At 41.8% G+C, this 19,927-nt stretch overlaps 1 protein-coding gene across 1 annotated transcript in view; it reads left to right on the top strand.

Moving 5' to 3' along the window:
* The window catches only part of CREBBP (CREB binding protein), a 918,877-nt gene that overhangs the window by 360,061 nt on the left and 538,889 nt on the right, over window positions 1-19,927 (top strand). The window contains exon 12 of the mRNA XM_029576620.1: window positions 17,479-17,603. Coding sequence (XP_029432480.1) covers window positions 17,479-17,603 — 125 coding nt within the window. The remainder of the gene's footprint in view (window positions 1-17,478; window positions 17,604-19,927) is intronic.

Genomic DNA, 19,927 nt, shown 5'->3' with positions numbered 1-19,927 from the left:
GCGGCGAGGACCTAGCCCCCGATCCCGGGCGCGGCTGAGAGGCCACGGGTGCACCCTCGAGCACGGCGATGATGGTATTTCCCTCTCCCCCCCCCGCAGCCGGAGACTGCCTGGAACGAAACCGGGAAGCTCCGAAGACAAGGTAAGGTAGAGATCCTCAGCGTTGACTCCGGTCTCCGAGGAGTTGCACAGGTCGCCGGCCGGGACCAGTGCCGCCGGGTTGATCTGCCCTAGCAGGGCCAGGCCCCGGTTAGTTTCAAGTGTCTACCCACGTGGAAGACCCTCCGAGGTGGTTGCCATATTGCCTGCGTGGTCGCCGTCGCCATCTTGGCCCTATTCGCTGCTCCGTTCGGCTCATCCTGAGCGCCCAAGTCTAGCTAGGCGCACAAATTACATGTGCGCATAAAGTTACACGCACATAATCCTTGTGCGCATAAGGTTACACACACAAGGGCCGTGCGCATAAGTTATATGCGTGCCGCACACCTACCGGGCTGAGCGCATAACCACGACTTGGGCGCACAACCCGCACACATATCTTAGACACGCCGGAGCGCATAAGGAGTTACGCGCCAATAACCATGGCACCACTGGAAATAGAGATAAAGGCTCAAGGCCTCTGCCCAGCATACCATATCAGAGCCGCACAAAGCGAGGAGGACAACGCCCTGTGCGCTCAGTGCGAGGAGGCCCTGGAATATCCAGCCCAGGGCCAGTCCCACCCAGGGCCGAGTAATAGCTCCTCGGTGGGTACCTTGGACCTAGCAAATCCCAGCAGGACACCCCTGCAGACGGGGACCCCCAGGGAACCAGAGCCGCTTGGCTTGGATCCAGCATCTATCTCATGGGTGGAGTTCTTCAAAGGGCTACATACCTTTGTTCACATGCAAACGGAACCTCTGGCTGATCAGCCACATTTGCCGCCAGAAGACCTGTATGCCCCAGGCCCTTGAGCCTAGACAAAGGTTTCCTCTGCCCAGAAGCCACCACCTATGGGGACACGGACTACTCTGAAGAGGAAGCAGAGCCCCTAGAAGACGGGGAACTTTCCCCGGGAACAGAGCCTCACCGAACCATGAGACGCTTCATCATCAAGGACGAGCTCCCCGACCTGGTCACTCACAGCCTGAGGGAGCTTGATATCCCGGGCCCAGGTGCTTCGGGGGAGCCTAAGCTGAATCCCCTGCTACAGGGCCTCCGCCAGACCTCTCGCCATTTCCCTCTGTTACAAGCCGTCCAGCAGCTAATTGACCTGGAATGGAGTGCTCCAAAGGGGGACGAGCTATGGCAGCCATGTACCCCCTGGAGCCGGCGGCCAAAGACCTCCTGACATGCCCAAACGTTGATGCACACTACTATCCCTGGGAGGGAGGAGCAGCGCTCAAAGACGCACATGACCGGCGCCTGGAATTCATCCTTTAAACAGTCCTTTGACGTTGCCTCTATGTCCCTACAAATAGCGGCCTGCTGCACCGTAGTGACGCGTGCCTGCTTATCTCAGACCAGGAGCAACATCCCTGGAGAAGTCATGGAACCAGCAGTATCATTCCTTACGGATGCTGCTTCCGATCTGGTGCGTACTGCGGCCAGAGGAGTGTCATCTGTGGTGGCTGCCAGGAGACAACTCTGGCTCCGAAGCTGGTTAGCCGACACATCTTCCAAAACTCACCTCACAAGGATGCCCTTCAAAGGATCCCTCCTCTTCAGCAGCGAGCTAGAGAAACTGGCCGACAAATGGGGCGAGTCCCCATTGCTGCGCCTACCGGAGGACAGGACTAAGAGAAACCAGCAACACTTCCCCCGATCTTCCAGGGGCAGAAGCTCTCAGCGCTTCAATCCATACAGAAACAACTATCAAGCGCCCCGACCTACGGGCAGGAACCAGTCCTTTCGGAACAAGCACAACAAGAGGGGAACCAGCTCGGGTGCAGGCCCCAGCCGTACCCCACAATGAGATTCAGCCATAGGGGGCAGACTAGCCCTATTCTACCACAGATGGGTTGAGATAACTTCAGACAAGTGGGTCCTAGCCATCATTCGGGAGGGGTACTACCTGGATTTCCTGCGAACCCCTCCGGACAAGTTCGTGGAATCCCCCTGCCACGACCTCTCCAAGAGGGCGGCAGTGGAAGCTACACTGACCAGGCTACTGGCCCTCGAGGCCATCACCCCAGTGCCTCCACAAGAAATGAATACTGGGCATTATTCAATTAATTTTATCGTCCCCAAGAAAGAGGGGATGTTCAGGCTCTTCCTGGACCTCAAGTCAGTCAACCGCCACCTAAGGATTCCCCGCTTCCGCATGGAAACCCTACACTCCGTAATAAGGTCGATACAACCGGGAGAGTTTCTCACATCCCTGGATCTTTTGGAGGCCTACCACACATCCCAATTCATCAGGTACACCAGTGCTATCTACGCTTCAAAATCCTGGACCATCACTACCAGTTCCGGGCACTACCCTTCGAGTTAGCCACAGCACCCCGGACGTTCACCAAGATCATAGTGGTGGTGGCGGCAACACTGGGGAAGGAAGGAGTCCTCGTACATCCTTACCTAGACGACTGGCTGATCAGGGCAAAATCCCCAGAGGAAAGCCGCCAAGCAACCAGCAGAGTCAAAACTCTACTGGAGAGCCTAGGTTGGGTGGTAAACACAAACAAAAGTTGTCTACAGCCCTCACAGACTCTAGAATACCTAGGAGTCCAATTCGACACCAAAGACGACAAGGTCAGCCTGACTCCCACAAGGAGATCAAAACTGTGGAACCGGTTACAATTCCTACTGAGCGAACCTCGGCCCACAGCATGGGATTACCTGCAAGTCCTCTGTCTAATGGCATCCACACTGGAATTAGTGCCATGGGCGTGAGCTCACATGAGACCCCTGCAGCACTCACTTCTATCACGATGAAATCCACTGTCTCAGAATTACGCCGTACATCTATCACTCCCGGGCAGAGTCCGGACCCAGATAAGGTCCGGACTCTGGGACTGTGGTGGCTGCAAGTCAGCCACCTGAGCTGGGGATCAAGACTATCCTCCCCAACCTGGACACTGCTCACCACAGATGCCAGCCTACGAGGGTGGGGAGCACACTGCGAGGAGTTAAACGCCCAAGGGCAGTGGAATGCAGAAGAGGCGGGATGGAACATCAACCACCTAGAAGCGCAGGCAGTCAGACTAGCCTGTCTACGATTCGCTCACAGACTCCGAGACAAAGCAATCAGAGTAATGTCGGACAACGCCACAACAGTGGCCTACATCAACCGGCAGGGAGGAACCAGAAGCCAACAGGTGTCTCTGGAAATAGACCCCCTAATGACGTGGGCGGAAGTAAACCTCCAACAGATCTCGGCCATCCACATCGCCGGGAAAGACAACATCACGGCGGACTACCTCAGCAGGGAAAGTCTAGACCCAGGAGAATGGAAGCTGTCGTCCGCAGCGTTCCAAATGATAGTGAACCGGTGGTGGACACCAGACATGGACCTTCTGGCAAACTGGTCCAACGCCCAAGTACCCAGGTACTTCAGCCGCAGGCGGGAACCTCAGTCCCAGGGGATCGATGCCCTGGTACAGACCTGGCCACAGGGGACCCTATTATACACATTCCCGCCGTGGCCCCTATTGGGCGCAATCATTCACAAGATACAACTACACAGGGGACTAGTTCTTCTAGTGGCCCCAGACTGGCCAAGAAGACCATGGTATGCAGACATGAGAAGACTACTGGCAGGGAACCCTCTACCACTGCCTCCACACAGAGACCTGCTCCAACAAGGACTGATCCTCCACGAGGATCCAGCTCAATTCTCTCTTATGGCCTGGTCATTGAGAGCGCTCGCCTGTGAAAGAGCGGATACTCGGGGGCTGTAATTGACACCCTACTCCGAGCACGCAAGTTCTCCACATCCCTAACGTACATAAGGATTTGGAGAGTATTTGAAGCCTGGTGCGAAGACCATGACATCAAGCTATGTTCAAGTAAAATTCCCATGATCCTAGAAATCTTACAGAACGAGCTACAGAAAGGGCTGTCCCTCAACTCCATCAAGGTACAGGTGGCTGCATTGGCATGCTACGGCTCCAAGAACGAGGGCGACAGCATAGCTTCTCACCCGGACGTGTCACGCTTCCTGAAAGGAGTCAAGCACATATGCCCACCACTAAAGTGGCCGGTACCTCTTTGGAATCTCAACTTGTTCCTGGATTTCCTAGCAGGAACCTCTTTCAGGCCCCTCCGAGGGCTGTCCCTCTGCCTGTTAACGTTAAAGACTGCATTCCTGCTGGTGGTTTGTTCTGCCCGCCACATTTCAGAACTACAAGCACTGTGCTGCTGTGAACCGTTCCTCAGGCTCGAAGTCTACGTCACCTCAACATTGGCAGCCCTCCATCTAGATACCTGGAAATGTCGGAACCCATATGAAAAATGGACCACCTTTTCGTCCTTCACAGCGGGAAGAGACAAGGGGAAGCGGCCGCGCGGGCAACCATAGCCGCTGGATCAAGGAAGTCATCAAGGCGGCCTATGTAGAAGCAGGCAAAGCACCACCTCTACAGGTCAAGGCCCATTCTACCAGAGCCCAGGCAGTATCTTGGGCAGAAACCAGAATGCTGTCACCCACCGAGATTTGCAAGGCGGCGACATGGTCCTCCATCCACACCTTCTCCAGATTTTACCTCCTGGATGTTCAGGCTTGGGAGGACACGGCATTTGCAAGGGCTGTACTAAGTGGGTCACGGGCAGCCTCCCACCCGGTTCGGGAGTAGCTTTTATACATCCCATTGGTCCTGAGTCCATCTGCTGCACGCTAGGAAATGCAGAAATTACTTACCTGATAATTTCGTGTTCCTTAGTGTTCCTTGGCTGCCGTTACACATGGAATTCAAATGATCAAGAGTAAGCCATGTTTTCAGTCACTGAGGATTACCACCCTGCCGGGTGTCGACGCTTCCAGTTAAGTACACTGGCGGTCTCCAGTTATAATCCATGCAACCAGTTCAAGTTAATCAAGTTAACCAAGTTATAAAGTTTAACTAGTTATGAAGTTTTCAAAGTTATTCAAATTAGTCAGTCACACATATCCACAATGCTTTTCGAGGAGAATACTGAAGAACTGCACTTCCTGCAGGGGTATATGTATTAGGGGCTGACGTCAGATTGAAATCTGATCCGTCTCCAACTGCTATCAGGAGTACACTATACCCATTGGTCATAAGTCCATCTGTCTACACTAAGGAAAACGAAATTATCAGGTAAGTAATTTCTGCAGTTTTCTCAGTGGGAGGGAGTGGACAGTGGAGTGCCTCAGGGATCTGTACTGGGACCTCCTACTTTTCAATATATTTATAAATGATCTGGAAAGCAATACGACGAGTGAGGTAATCAGATTTGCAGATGATACAAAATTATTCAGAGTAGTTAAATCACAAGCAGATTGTGATAAATTGCAGGAGGACCTTGTGAGACTGAAAAATTGGGCATCCAAATGGCAGATTAAATTTAATGTGGATAAGTGCAAGGTGATGCATATAGGGAAAAATAACCCAAGCTATAGTTACACAATGTTAGGTTCAATATTAGGAGCTATCACTCAGGAAAGAGATCTAGGTGTCATAGTGGATAATACATTGAAATCATCAGCTCATTGTGCTGCGGTAGTCAGAAAGGCAATCAATGTTAAGAATTATTAGGAAGGGAATGGTGAATAAAACGGAAAATGCCATCAAGCCTCTGTATCGCTTCATGGTGAGACTGCACCTTGAACACTGTGTACAATTCTGTTCGCCGCATCTCAAAAAAGATATAGTTGCGATGGAAAAGGTACAGAGAAGCGCGACCAAAATGATAAAGGGGATGGAACAACTCCCCTATGAGGAAAGTCTAAAAAGGTTAGTACTGTTCAGCTTGGAGAAGAGACAGCTCGGGGGGATATGATAGAGCTGTTTAAAATCATGTGAATCTGTTATTTACTGTTTCGGATAATAGTCTGTCTAGGGTGCAATCTATGAAGTTAGCATGTAGCACATTTAAAACTAATTGGAGAAAGTTCTTTTTCACTCAACGCACAATTAAACTCTGAAATTTGTTGCCAGGGGATGTGGTTAGTACAGTTAGTGTAGCTGGGTTTAAAAAAGATTTGGATATGTTCTTGGAGGAGAAGTCTATTACCTGCTATTAAGTTGACTTAGAATATAGCCCTGCTATTACTAGCATCAGTAGAATAGGATAGATTTAGTTTTTGGGTACTTGCCAGGTACTTATAGCCTGGATTGGCTACTGTTGGAAACAGGATGCTGGGCTTGATGGACCCTTGGTCTGACCCAGTATGGTATGTTCTTATATTCTTAATCTGGAAATGTGACCAATGAGTGAGGTGATCAAATTTCCCGATGACACAAAATTATTTAAAGTTGTTAAACCACAAGAGGATTGTGAGAAATTGCAAGAGGACCGTGCCAAACTGGGCATGCAAATTAAATTTAATGTGGACAAGTGCAATGTGATGCACTTGGGGAAGAGTAACTTAAATTATACCGTCGGAATGCAGGGTTCTACACCATTCAGTGAAAGGATCTAGGCATCATCTTTGAAATCTTCTGCTCAGTGTGTAGCAGCAGCCAAGAAAGCAAATAGAATACTAGGAATTATTAGGAAAGGAATGGAGAATAAAACAAAAGAATATTATAGTACCTCTGTATCGCTCCATAGTGCTTCCTAGAATATTGTGTGCCCGTATTGGTTACCATATCTCAAACAAGATATAGCAGAATTAGAAAAGTTACAGAGAAGGGCAACCAAGGGGATAGAACAATTCTCCTATGAGGAAAGGCTAAGAGATTAGGACTCTTCAAAATGGAGAAGAGACTGCTGAGGGGAGATATGTTAGAGGTTTATAAATTGAATAGAATGAAATGAGTAAATGTAAATGGTTTACTCTTTCAAAAAGTATGAAGTTAGGGGGTCACAAAGTGAAGTTTCTAGGTAAAATGTTTAAAACTAATAAGAGATTTTTTAACTCCATGCATAATTAAGCTCTGGAATTCATTGCCACAGGGATACAGTGAAGGCTATTAGTATAGCTCCGTTTTAAAAAAGGTTTGCACAAGTTCCTGGAGGAAAAGTCCTTAAATCTTTAAGGTGGAGTTGCAGAAATACATTGCTTATCCCTGGGATAAGCAGCTTGGAATTTATCTACTATTTGATATGCTGCCAGATACTCGTAACCTGGATTGGTCACTGTTGGAAACAGGATGCTGGGCTCGATTGGGTCTTTGGTCTGACCTAATGTGGCAAATTTTGTGTTTATATTCTTAAATAACTACGACTTCAACATTTTTCAAAACTTTAATAACCTTCCTATCACAAATCCAGTGGTACTTTTTTCCACTGAAATATATTTTTAATTTTTATTTATTTGTTTTATAGTCTGCTTTTAAAGGACTTCAAAGATTTACAATCTAACTGAAGATGCATCAACAGTTAGTGGCCTTTCTCATCAGTAATCTAATTTCAGATTGTAAATCCTGTGGGGATAGGAATATACATTCAGGTATTATAGGTAATCTGTTATGAAGTGTCACAAAGCAGAATATATACAAAAAAAAATCATTTATAAAAAAAATTATAAAAGGTGGTGGAATCTTTAGTAACTCCTGATTCTGGGACCTAAATCTCCTCCCAGGAACATAGGGAACTAACAAAATGCTAAACACTCTATGCCCTTATGTAAACAGTTACACCCTAAAGAAAGCACTATAAATTTTACCCTTTGAACAACCAGCAACCACTGAAGACTATAAAATACCGGAGAAACTTGATCTCTGCTTTTCAGTCTTAATATCAGCTGTGTGGCTATATTTTAGATTTGTAGTTTTAATGCTAAACCCAGTAAGCCTTGATCAGGATATTACAATAATCTATGCAAATAAGAATCAGCGCCTGGATGATAGATTTTAAACAGTCGAGTCCCAAAAAGCTTTTATTTTGCAAATTATTTTCAAAGCAAAAAATGACACACATACTACCTGGGATATTTAGGTATTCATTGAGAGTGAAGAATCTAAAACAGAGAAATGATAGCAGAAAAGGACCAAATGATCCACCCACTTTGCCCAGCAAGCTTATACTAGTATCTGCTAGACTGTGCAGGTTACCCCCAGGTTTATCAATTTCCCAGACTGTAAAAGTCAGGACCCTTGTTGTATTTGAATCCATTTTCCCTTTAGCCTTGCCGTGGAAGCAGAGAGCAGTGTTGGAATTGCATCAGAAGTATCAGGCTTATTGGTTAAGTATAGTAAAAGCCTCATCCGCAAGTCATCCCCATGATTATTTTGTTCCTCAAACTGCAAAAGTTGGGCCCTCGGTTGCTGTCTGAATCCATTTTTCCTTTTCCCATGGCCATTGAAACAGAGTAATGATGGAGTTGCATTAACAGTTTCAAGGCTTATTGTTAAGGGTAGCAACCATCACACCAGCAAGTTACCTCTGCCCTTTTGAGTTTCTTCACTGTTTTCATCAGTAAAGATGCTCCAGGGAAGATTTGAACTCAACCTCAAACCATATCTGGTTAAAGTGAGTTTGAACTTTTTTCATAGCTGCTTGTTGCTGTGCAACTTATTTGTACCCTTACATAGACAGAGTACCTAATTTCACACCACCTGTTTATGGTCTAGCTCTGTCCCTGAAATAATAGGGAAGTGGGTAATGTCCCCTTAGATCTGTTCAGCCATAACATCTCAGGCTTATCTGGTTTCACTTTCAAATTATGGTCCAAAAGCCAAGTTGGTATCATCAAAAGAAGATTGGTCTCTCCATGTGCTCTAATGGATATTTGCAAATATAAAACATTGGATATTTGCAAATATAAAACATTGGTCTCCAGTCTTTTCAATAAGACTAGTCAGTTGTACAGTGTACAATTTGAAAAGTTTTAGGGTACCAAATACTATGGTACTGCATCCAAAATCTATCTTAATGGATGATATGGTTAACCTAGGGCCAGTGCTTCCATTAGGAAAACTGATTGCCGGGGGGTGGCAAAATCCCACCAACATGAGGCTCAGAGTGGTGCTGTACCAGAACCTTTATTGCCAAAAAAGGGAGTGCTATTCTAGAGCTACTGCTGCTGATAGGAGGGCGCATTGTCCTGGAGGTAAGTTGGGGGAGGTGGATGCATGACTGAAGGTTCACCTATGGCACCAAATAGTCTTGCACTGACACTCAGATAACCCCCAAATAACCTGCTGAGTATGCTAATTGAGAAAAGACCTCAGCCTTTTCAGAGCCATGCCTTTAATACCCAGTGCTGTTAACTGTTCCAACAATTTATTTATTCAAAATTATTTATTTCCTGCACCCTCCAAAGTTTGGGGGGGGGGGAGGTTACAAATAAAACATACATAATATAATTTGTGACATAAAATTAAGATAATTTGGACAACATAAATATAAAATACAATACAATAATATTCTTCAGAAAAGAAAATATAGATTAAGAAAAGAATAATTCAGTGTGGAAGATTAAAAAAGAGAAGACAAAAGTTAATAATGACGTGCGAAGGCCTGTAGATAAAGATGGTGCTTGAGAACTTTTTTGAAAACTTTTATGTCAGCAGTTAATCTTATGTTGGAAGGCAGTATGTTCCAAAGAATGGGACAGGTGATTGAAAATGCTAACTCTCTAGTTATGGTTAATCTTGTAGTTCTAGGGGAAGGAATTTGTAGAAGGAGCTTGATTTTTGAACTAAGGTTCTTGCAAGGGGTGTATATATGTAATGTTGTGGATAACTAGGTGGAATTGTTATTTTAGATCAAGTTGTGAATAATAGTCAAAGTTTTGTACTGGATGCGCCATTTAATAGGAAGCCAATGCAATCTATGAAGTACTGGTGAGATATGATCATGGTGCCTTCTATTGGAAAGGAGTCTAGCTACTGAGATTTGTAAATGTTGGAGTGGTTGAATGGTAGATTGAGGACGGCCTAGATATACCATGTTGCAATAATCTAGGCCAGGAAGAATTAGTGAACTATTGTACGAAAGAGGTTTGAGTCGAGTAGTAGTTTTATATGTTTGAAAAGATGAAGTTTGTAGAAAGATGTTTAAGTAATGCTTTGATATGTGTGGTTGTCAAATTTTGGATCAAGTGTGATACCGAGGTTACGGACTTGTTTCACGATGTTGATGGTAGAGTTGTCTATGTAAATGGATGCCGGGATGTTGTCAAATCAGGGGTTTCCTAAAATCAGTTTTTCAGTTTTTGATAAGTTTAGACTGAGTTTGTTGTGTAGAAACCATTTCTTAACTGTGGTTAGGGAGAGTTCTAGAAATGTAACTGTTGTTCCAGATATGTTTGGTTGGAAAATAGAATTGAATATCATTGGTGTATATTCTGTGAGCCATATTATCATTTGCAGCAGACAGGTCTAACATAATTGCTAATGAAACACATCCCCTCTCTGCATGCACTCAAATACTGTCGGTCAAGGCCAACAGCAATGTCTCTGTACTTTACTATGTCTAACACCAAATTGCAAAGGATAAAATCTCTCAGTAATGGTAACAGATTCCAGGAGTTACTCAAAACTTGCCTTCTCCTAGACTGTGAAGCTTAAGTTGTGGTCTAGAGTCTGACAGCTATGATTTAATGCTAAAAAAAAAAAAATAATGCAGTCATGCATTTGAGATGTAAAGAAGGTGGTGCAGTATATGGGGTGAAATTCTTCTGTGCACAAATCAAGTACAAGATCTGAGGGGTGATAGTATCTGGTCTTTTGGTGGCCAATCAGGTGAATATGGCAAAAGCCAGAAAGAAGCTTGGGTGCATAAGGAGAGGAATTGTTAGAGGAAAAAGGGAGGTGGTATTGCCTGCATATATTGCTGGTGAGACCTCGTTTGGAATACTGTATCCTGTTTTGGATACTGCACCTTCAATAGAATATAAACAGGATGGAGTTGGTCCAGTTGGTTCTTACTAAAACAGTCAATGGTCTTTGTTGTAAAGCGTATGAGGACATTTAAATATTCAAACATGTCTAGCCTAGAAGAAAGGTGAAACAGGGAAGATATGATAGTTATTTAAATACCTGCAAGGTTTCAATGCTCAGGCGGGTCTCTTTCAGTGGAAAGGAGTCTCTAGAAAGAGGGTTCAAGGAATGAGGATGAAACAGGATAGGTTGAAGAGTAACACTGGAGAACAATTTTTAACACAATTCCTGTAGAGTTCGATTTTTCAGCTGTTTTAGACTTAAATAGGCATGCTGATTTCAAAACTGCAGTTTTCTTCTATCACGTTTTTTCTCTACAGCCTATCTTAGGCCTGGATTTATCAAAATACCCTAAATATCGCATGCGATAGGAAAAGAGGCGTGTTTTATGGTAATAGGGGAGACAGAGCATAGCCTACCACCAGTGGGGGGGGGGGGGGGAAGAGAGAGAGAGACACACACACTAGCTATAAGGCCCTCATACTAGTATTTAGGTATTTATACCTCTATAGGAGGCCCACCTAGTTACATGAGGTGAGGTTTAGGTATTAGTGTAGGGGTTAGGGGCCACTTTGACATTCAGAGTGTGATTATACGAACAGAACAGTGCATTGTTGTGAAGATCTGATGACCTTCGGAGTGAGGAAATTCACCCAAAGATGAGATTTGTGCAATGTTCTCTCAACCTAGCTTGATGTTACCCAGGTAGAGAGTCCATCAAGCTAGGTTGTATGTTTGGTAGCAGAACTTTACTAAATGTACACAATTTGACTTACAGTAGCAATATATATAGCCTTTGTATGAATAAAATAACTCTAAACAGTATATTCAGGTAATTTTTTCTTTCATTTCCTTTGTATGTACATTTTGAATGATTTTTGGGACAAAGGGAGGGTATCCTGTAGTTTAAAAAGTTGACATGATAGAGAAAAACTGGGGTCATTTTTGGATTCAGATGTCAAAAGTTAGTCAAAAACATGTCAGATGTAACTCAACAAAAACTGTTCCCCTATGTAATTGATTGGCAGCCAGTGTAGCTCTTTTAAGATCGGAGTTATATGTTCATTTTTCCTGGTGTTAGTTAAAATTCTGGCTGCTGCTGACTTCTGCAGAAGTTGGAGTGGTCTAGTTGAAGAGGCAGGTAAACATAGTAGTAAGGCAATACAATAGTCAGTTTTTGAAAAGATGAGCGCTTGCAGGACTGTTCTAAAATCTTGTTTATGTAAAAGGGGTCTTAATCTTTTTAGAACATTTAGTTTGAAATAACCATCTTTAATTTTAGTATTGATCCACCGCTTTAAATTCATTTCGCTGTCAAGCATGACTCCAAGGACTTTTACTTCGTGTGTAATAGGGTATCTTTTGGAGTTATTCAATTCTTCAACCTCTATTTGCTTGTTCATTTTATGGCAGATAATGAGAAGTTCTGTTTTATTTGAATTGAGAGAGAAGCTCATTTGTGTTAATAGTTGGTTTATTGCGGAAAGATAGATATCCCAGAGTTTTAATGTGGAATCAATGGACTTTGTAATCGGAATTAAAAATCTGTACATCATCTGCATAAATAAAATGAGTTAATCCGAGACCTGCTAAAAGCTTGCATAAAGGAAGCATATAAATATTAAAAGGGTAGAGGATAACGAAGACCCTTGGGGGACACCATGTCTTAAATTAATTTGTTCAGATTCTTTGTCATTTATTTTAACCTCTTATGATAGTTGGTAATCCTCATGTCTTGAAACAGTAAGCCCAGCCCTGCAAAGTTAAAGTATGAAATTTCCCTCCATTTCTCACTTTCCAGACAAAGAGAAATTCTGAATCTTCAGTCCCTTGACTAATTACTTCCTGTACTCCCACCACTTTCAAATCTCTTTAGGTTTAAAATTGATATGTTTTTGCTTGAAGCTTTTTTTAAACATTAATTGAGGAATCTTGTTTATACAATTGTGATCATGTTTACATACACCTGACAGAATTTGTAAGATGTGTAGCATTTTAAGAAAACATGAGTGATCAGACAAAATACGTCTGTTATTTTTATTGTTTCAAATTAAACTATTATGCATCACAGAATAGCACAATCATCAAACAAACCATAGCAATAAAGGAAATAATGAAATGGTCCTGTTCAAAAGTTTGCCTATCCTTGAATGTTTAAGCTGATAGTATACACTGAAATTGATACCCAGATTGAGATGGCAGTGAAGGGTAGGTATCCACACCTGTGCCTTGTTTGATTGTAATTAGTGTCTTTGTATAAATAGTCAATTAGTTTCTTAGCTCTTGAGAAACCCTTGTGCATTTCATCCAAGGCTGCACTGACATTAGTGTTTATTGAAGCATGGGGAAATTAAAAAAAAAAAACAAAAACCTGTTAAAGGATCTGTGAGCAAAAGTAGTTCAACTTTATAAATCAGGAAAAGGATATAAAAAGATAGCCAAAGGTTTGAAAATGCCAGTCAAACTCTGATCAAGAAGTAGAAAATTATGAATTCTGTTAATATCAAGCCACAGTCAGGTAGACCAAGAAAATTTCAGACAAAACTGCCAGGAAAATTTTTCAGGATGCAAAGAAAAATCTACAAGTAACTTCTACTGAAAATACAAGCTTCTCTGGAACAAAGTGGTGTGGGTGTTTCAGCATGCACAATAAGGAGATATTTGAACAAGAATGGGTTGTATTGTAGAGTTGCCAGAAAAAAGCGATTGCTGCACCAGTGTCACAAAACAGCCTACTTACTATACGCTAAACAGCACCTAGAGAAGCTTCAAAACTTCTGAAACAAAATAATTTGGAATGATGAGACCAAAATTGAAATTAATGGTCACGACCATAAAAGCTATGTTTAAAGAGGAGTCAACACGACCTGTGAAGAGAAGCGCACCATCCCTACCTTGTAGCATGAAAGTGTTTCTTTGCTATTTTGGGAGTGTGTATTTACTGCAGCGACATAGGGAATTTAGTCAAAATTGATGGCAGAATGATTGGCAGCATATTATCAGAAAATATTGGAGGAGAATTTGCATTCATCTGCCAGGAAGCTGCGCATAAGGCGCAGTTAGACTTTCCCTCATGACAATGATCCAAACACAAGGCCAAGTTGAGCCTTCAGTGGCTGCAGCAGAAGAAAGTAAAGGTTCTGGAGTGGCCATCACAGTTTCCTGACTTCAATATTATTGAGCCACTTTGGGGAGAACTCAGACATGCAGTTCATGCTAGACAATCAAAGAATTTATAGGTTCTGGAGGCTTTTTTCCAAGAGGAATGGACAGCTGACCACATGAGAAAATAAAGGGCCTAAAAGACTGCAAGTCATCAGTAATGCAAAAAGGGTCAATACATGATATTAAGAACTAAGGGTATACAAACTTTTGAACAGGACCATTTTATTATTTTTTATTACTATGGTTTGTTTAAAGATTTTACTATTGTGATGAATGAATCACATTAAAAGTAACACATGTTTTGTCTGATCATTCATGTTTTCTTAAAATGCTACACACCTTACAAATTCTTCCAGGGGATGTAAACTTAGGTGCACAACTGTATATAAATATAAATTGTAAATGTTTATAAATATATTATAGAAAGGCATTCCAAGGAGTATTAGGGAGTTTTGCCTATCTCCAGGTAAAGAAGCAGCCTGATCATTGTTAGAACATAAGAAATGCTATACTGGGTCAGATGAAAGGTCTATCAATCCCAGCATTTGATGTCACTGATGGTGACCGATCCAGATCACAAGTACTTAATAGGATTCCATAGAATAAATCCTAATTCTTTTTGCTCATAACCATGGTAAGCGATGACCTTTTTTTTTTTTTTTTTTTTTTTTTGGTAAATATTTTAACAACCATCATATACAGTATGCAAACTTCAACTAGTACAGTATATAACAGTTGGTAAACCATATTAATTAGTATACATCAAACCTGAAACTGCTTTGTTAAAGCAATGACTTTTCTAAGTCTACATGGCTAATAATGTTATGGACATTTCCTCAAGGAACTTGTCCAAACCCTTTTTAAACCCAGTGTACTAACTGCTTTTACCACATTCACTTTCACTGTAGAAAGGCATATATATTTCAAGAATATTCTGAACTACAGTAGTATTTTTCTGAAACTGTACAATGCCTTCATACTCTTGCACATCAGTGCATTGAGGTAGGAGTTTTCCACTGATCTATACAATATACTTTACATTTTCATCGTGAAAGAACATTAATTTTCCAGAAGTAATTAATAGAAATCCAAAAAATCTTGAGTGCATAAGTTTTTTCTTGATTTAATACTTGCTGGAAGCCTGCTTTTGCAGCAGTAACGGCCATGTGTTGTTTAAGCTAAGTGTCTACCAACTGTGCACAGTGGGCTGGTACAGTTTTTGCTCATTCTTTTTGCCAGAAGAGCTCAAGTTCTTTTAAATTGGCAGGGGATTATCATGTTTTCTATTGGATTCAGGTCTGGGCTTTGACTGAGGAACTTGAAAGCATTCACTTTCCTCTTGCTGACCCATTCCAATGTTGCTTTTCTATTGTGCTTAGGATCATTGTCTTAGTGAAAGGTGAATCTTTTCTCTACTCTTAGATCTGTGGCAGATTGGAACAGGTTTTCTTACAGGATCTGCCTGTACTTTGCACCATCTATCTTTTGGCTTTTAGCCGAGAATCCACCAGAAGATCTTATGGTTTTAAATGAAGGTAGTTTGCTGTCTGGTGTGAGGGCAAGGCTCTGGATCCTTTCTTTTGTCTGAAACAAAATCTGCTTTAATACCTCTTACATCGTTTAGTTAGTCCTTTAAACCAACTAAGGGGTCACCTTAATCATTTGGCACTTACAACCTGTATGTAAAAGGGAACACCATCTCTATACAGCCTTTAATTGTCAGATTTATGCAGGACTTGCTTCAACTGATATCTTCCCTCAAGTCACCTACAGTGTCTTTGGACATCATTGTGGTTTTTACTCAGGTGTTGAAATCCCCTTTGAGCCTCTGAATTCTTGTGAGCTCAAGTATCTAACTTGGAAGGTTGCATTTTTGGTGACAGTCACTTTGGCTAGTGATTTATCCACTTTATACCTAATTTCATAACAGGATGGTACTTCTATGTGCATCCCAAATGTTTTCCTAGTGTTGGATTTCCATCTTACTTTGCCATCCTTCCAACATTTTCCTTCACTCTTTGGACTGCAGGAGAGCAGTCATCTTTTACCTAAAGTAGACTAAAGCCCATAGAAAGTCCATTCAACTTTTAAGCAGTTTTTTTTTTTAAACTTTATTTTTATTCCACCTTTCAGATACCTCAAAACTGATTATATTGAGGTACTGTTACAAAATGCATCCATTCTTATTTGATAAATTACATCGCGTTCTGTTATGTGAAGGCCCAGCATCTTAGGACCATGGTGAAATTAGTTGTCATTCTAAAGTTCATCTCTTGTAGGCTGTGATGAGGAATTCATCCACATGCATACATCCCTGTACTGCTTAGACATGACTTCTTGGTGAGATAGTCATGTCATGGAGAACAGACATCTGGAATGTCTGTTCTCCATGTCACTTTGGAAGGGAAGAGCCCATCCTATCCCCTCTAGATCTCTTATTTTGGGGTATCATTCTTGTTATGAAAAGTGAGAAGATAGGTAAAAACAAGAGTTTCTACCCAATAGAGGCATGTTTGCCTGACAGTTTTATTGTTTTATGAAAGACTAGCGTTCACTAAGGAGTCCACTTGTGTGATATCAGTGAACTGCAGGTCTTCAATAAAAGCAAAGTTGCTTACCTGTAACAGGTGTTCTCTGAAAACAGCAGTTCCATCTCATCTTTGATGTTGTTCTCCAGTTAAAGGTGCATTATCTGTACTGAGGGGAGCAATGGGGCTGCCACTCTGCAGGAACTCCCATGCATGTATGGTAAAGGCCTGAAGGTGTTTCCAGAAAGTTCTGGAACAGATGTCAGTGTGTTACTGAATGTGTTCATGAGACCCACTTGTTTGACTAGTGAATTGCTGTCTTTAGAATACATTTATTGCATGTAAGCAAATTTGTATTGCTTGCAAAATATGTGCAGTATTCTTTCCTTCACTTTGGTACTAGTCTCACCTGTGTTGTAACAGTTGGTTGCAGCATAAGAAAGTTCATTTATTTGCTTTTGTACATTTGCAAAGGCATATTTTTTTTTTTACGTTTGTTGTATCAAAGCTGCTTATCCCTAACCCAAGTCATCTTTTTTTAGTGGAGACTTTTAGTTCTTGTTCACAAAGTTGATTTCTTCTTCTAGGAAAAGTTGCTGCATTATCAACAGCCTTTAGCATAACTGTAATAAATAATTGCATATATAATTAACCAACTTGCTTATTCTCTGTGTTTATTGTGGCTCCTCCCACCACTCCCCATGGTCTGAATTGAGATACCCTAGACAGGTGATGGTATATTAAATTATTGCCTGGTAACTTGCTAATAAATTATTTTGGGGTACATTTTGCAGGAATGAATCAATTTAACCCCATGTCCATAGGGAATGTACAGATGCCACAGGCACCCATGGGGCCCCGCACAGCTGCTCCAATGAATCATCCTGCACAAATGAACAACATGGGCTCTGTTCCAGCGGTATGTACTTCTTTTCTGCTGTCTAATTGTGAGACATTATGCTCATAGGGTATGAAGGTATGGTCCTTCTTTGGAGATTGTACTTTGCTCTCCTTGGATAAGCAGGACTAATTCAGTCTCATGTGGGTGATGTCGGCAAAAGGTGCTGATACAGAAAGTGCTCTCCCAGAGCCCAGAAAGACCCAGAAATCTTTGAGTATGCATGGGTATTTCCGCTCAGCCACTGCTATGTGGGTCTCCTCAGTTTTTCTTCCTCTGAAGTGAAAAGCTTTTGTTCTCTACAGCCACTCACAGTATCTTTTAAATATTTTCTTGATTTATCATTTTTTTTCTGTTGTTTTGTGGTTTCCTCAGTCTTTTTGAGCATCTCCTTTAAAAAAAAGAAAAAAAGGTAGTTCAATTTAGTTTTTCTTCTGCCTTTTTCTTAATCATGTCAGGAAGAAATCCTTTCAAACTCTGTGCCAAATGTAAGCATAAAAGGTCTATTTTTGACCACCATGAGCTCTCGCCACAGCTTGGGTCCTTCGCATGACGTGAGTAACTGCACAGTGTGTGAAAGAATATTCCTTAGAGTGCTCTCATACAGAGAGTTCAAGCTGAAAATTCAATTGTCCTCTCCTTCAGATGGCAAGGAAAGTAGAAGTTCTGAGAGGTGAGAACTTAAAAATAAAAGGTCAGTGTCTCTTAGGCACTGTATTTTGATTCTCCTGTCTTGTACCCTGAACACAGAAATGAGAGGAAACTATCTCCATCGGTGCCAAAGAGCTCCAAGGGAAAAAAGCAACATGCCGAGAATCCATTAGCACAAAAGACATCTGCACCATTATCATTCAGCACCAACATCACAACATCAAGTGCTGAAACTTTTGGGTACCAAAGCTATATCAACTTGATACAGAAATCTTATTAAAAAAATAAACAAAAACACCCTTCTACGGCTAAAAGTATTCCTCCCATTTAGGTGCCATAATTGGACACCTCTTCAGTAATACTTCTATTTATTTATTTTTATTTTATTTATTAACTTTTATTTACCGACATTCGTGAAACACATCATGCCGGTTTACAAAGAACTCAAGCGGGAGATACAGTAAAACAAAATGACATTAAAACAATATAAAAAAAATATTAACAAATACAAAAAATACAAAAACAGAAACAAAAACAAAAACAAAAAAAATACTTCTATCTCCTACATCCGGAGTACCACCGATTAATGCAGCAATTATGATTAAAATTTGTCCATAATTATACCAACATTATCCCTTCTTCTCCATCCCATTCCTTGAACTCATTTTAGAGAAGATCCTGAACCAGTTGGAATCACAATCTTCCATGCCTCCATACCAAAAGGTTCCACAGGTGCTTCAAGAAACTTCCCACAACTCCATTTATTGAGAGACATACTTCAAGAGAATATTCACTACTAATCTGTGACTCTGACAATGACCCTTGTCTGATGGCCCTAGTTCCTGCCATTCTTTTTTTTTTTCACATTCACAATTGTTATTATGATTTGATAGCAAATACAACAGCATATTTTCCAGGAACAGAACAAATCCATATACATGGCCATAATAACATCCATGTTTACTCACTTCCCCATTTACCTGCTAAAACCCCAAACTACTCTTCCTTCCTAAGAGGCAGGAACTGCAAGTACTGCAAGTAGATTGTTTGAAAAGAGTTAAGGATAAAAAGGAAAAAATTAAATATACAGAGATCTAAAGAAAATATAAGCAGATTCAATAAAAGCCACAAATTAAACAAACCCAGCCTTCTCTGTGTTGCTTTTGGAAATACTAATTTTATTAATGCTGGACAGTATACCAGGTCACATAAGGAGACCAAATCTTATCAAATGTGGAAACATTCCTCTACAGGGCCGAAATCCTAGATAATCGATACATTGACTTGCCTGCATAAGATTTATCAGCCAAAGTTGGGACCTCTTTGACTCCAAAACAGAGCTATCACAGAATGTGCTGCTAAGAAGATCTGGGAGAGCAATTTTTGAAGCAGGTCCTCCACATTTGGGACTGGCAAAGTCAATAAAGTATATCTAGGATTGAGAATATCTTCATCGATCCAAGCGGCCAGTAACTGCCAATAGACAAATATTACCCCACATATCCACTGTATATGATAAAGAGCCGACTTCATCGCAGCCCCTCCAGTATCTATTGTCCACTTTGAATATACATCTCATGTAGTCTTTCTGGGATATAGCACTTTATATAGCCATTCTCTATCAAAGTGGCTGAAGTGGAGGCCTTGCTCATATTACGAAAAGAGTTCCCATTCAGATTCTGTCAAAGATCATC

The sequence above is a fragment of the Rhinatrema bivittatum genome, chromosome 14 (assembly GCF_901001135.1).
Source record: "Rhinatrema bivittatum chromosome 14, aRhiBiv1.1, whole genome shotgun sequence".
In the NCBI taxonomy this organism is placed as follows: Eukaryota; Metazoa; Chordata; class Amphibia; order Gymnophiona; family Rhinatrematidae; genus Rhinatrema; species Rhinatrema bivittatum.
This window is presented reverse-complemented; position numbering and strand designations above follow the sequence as displayed.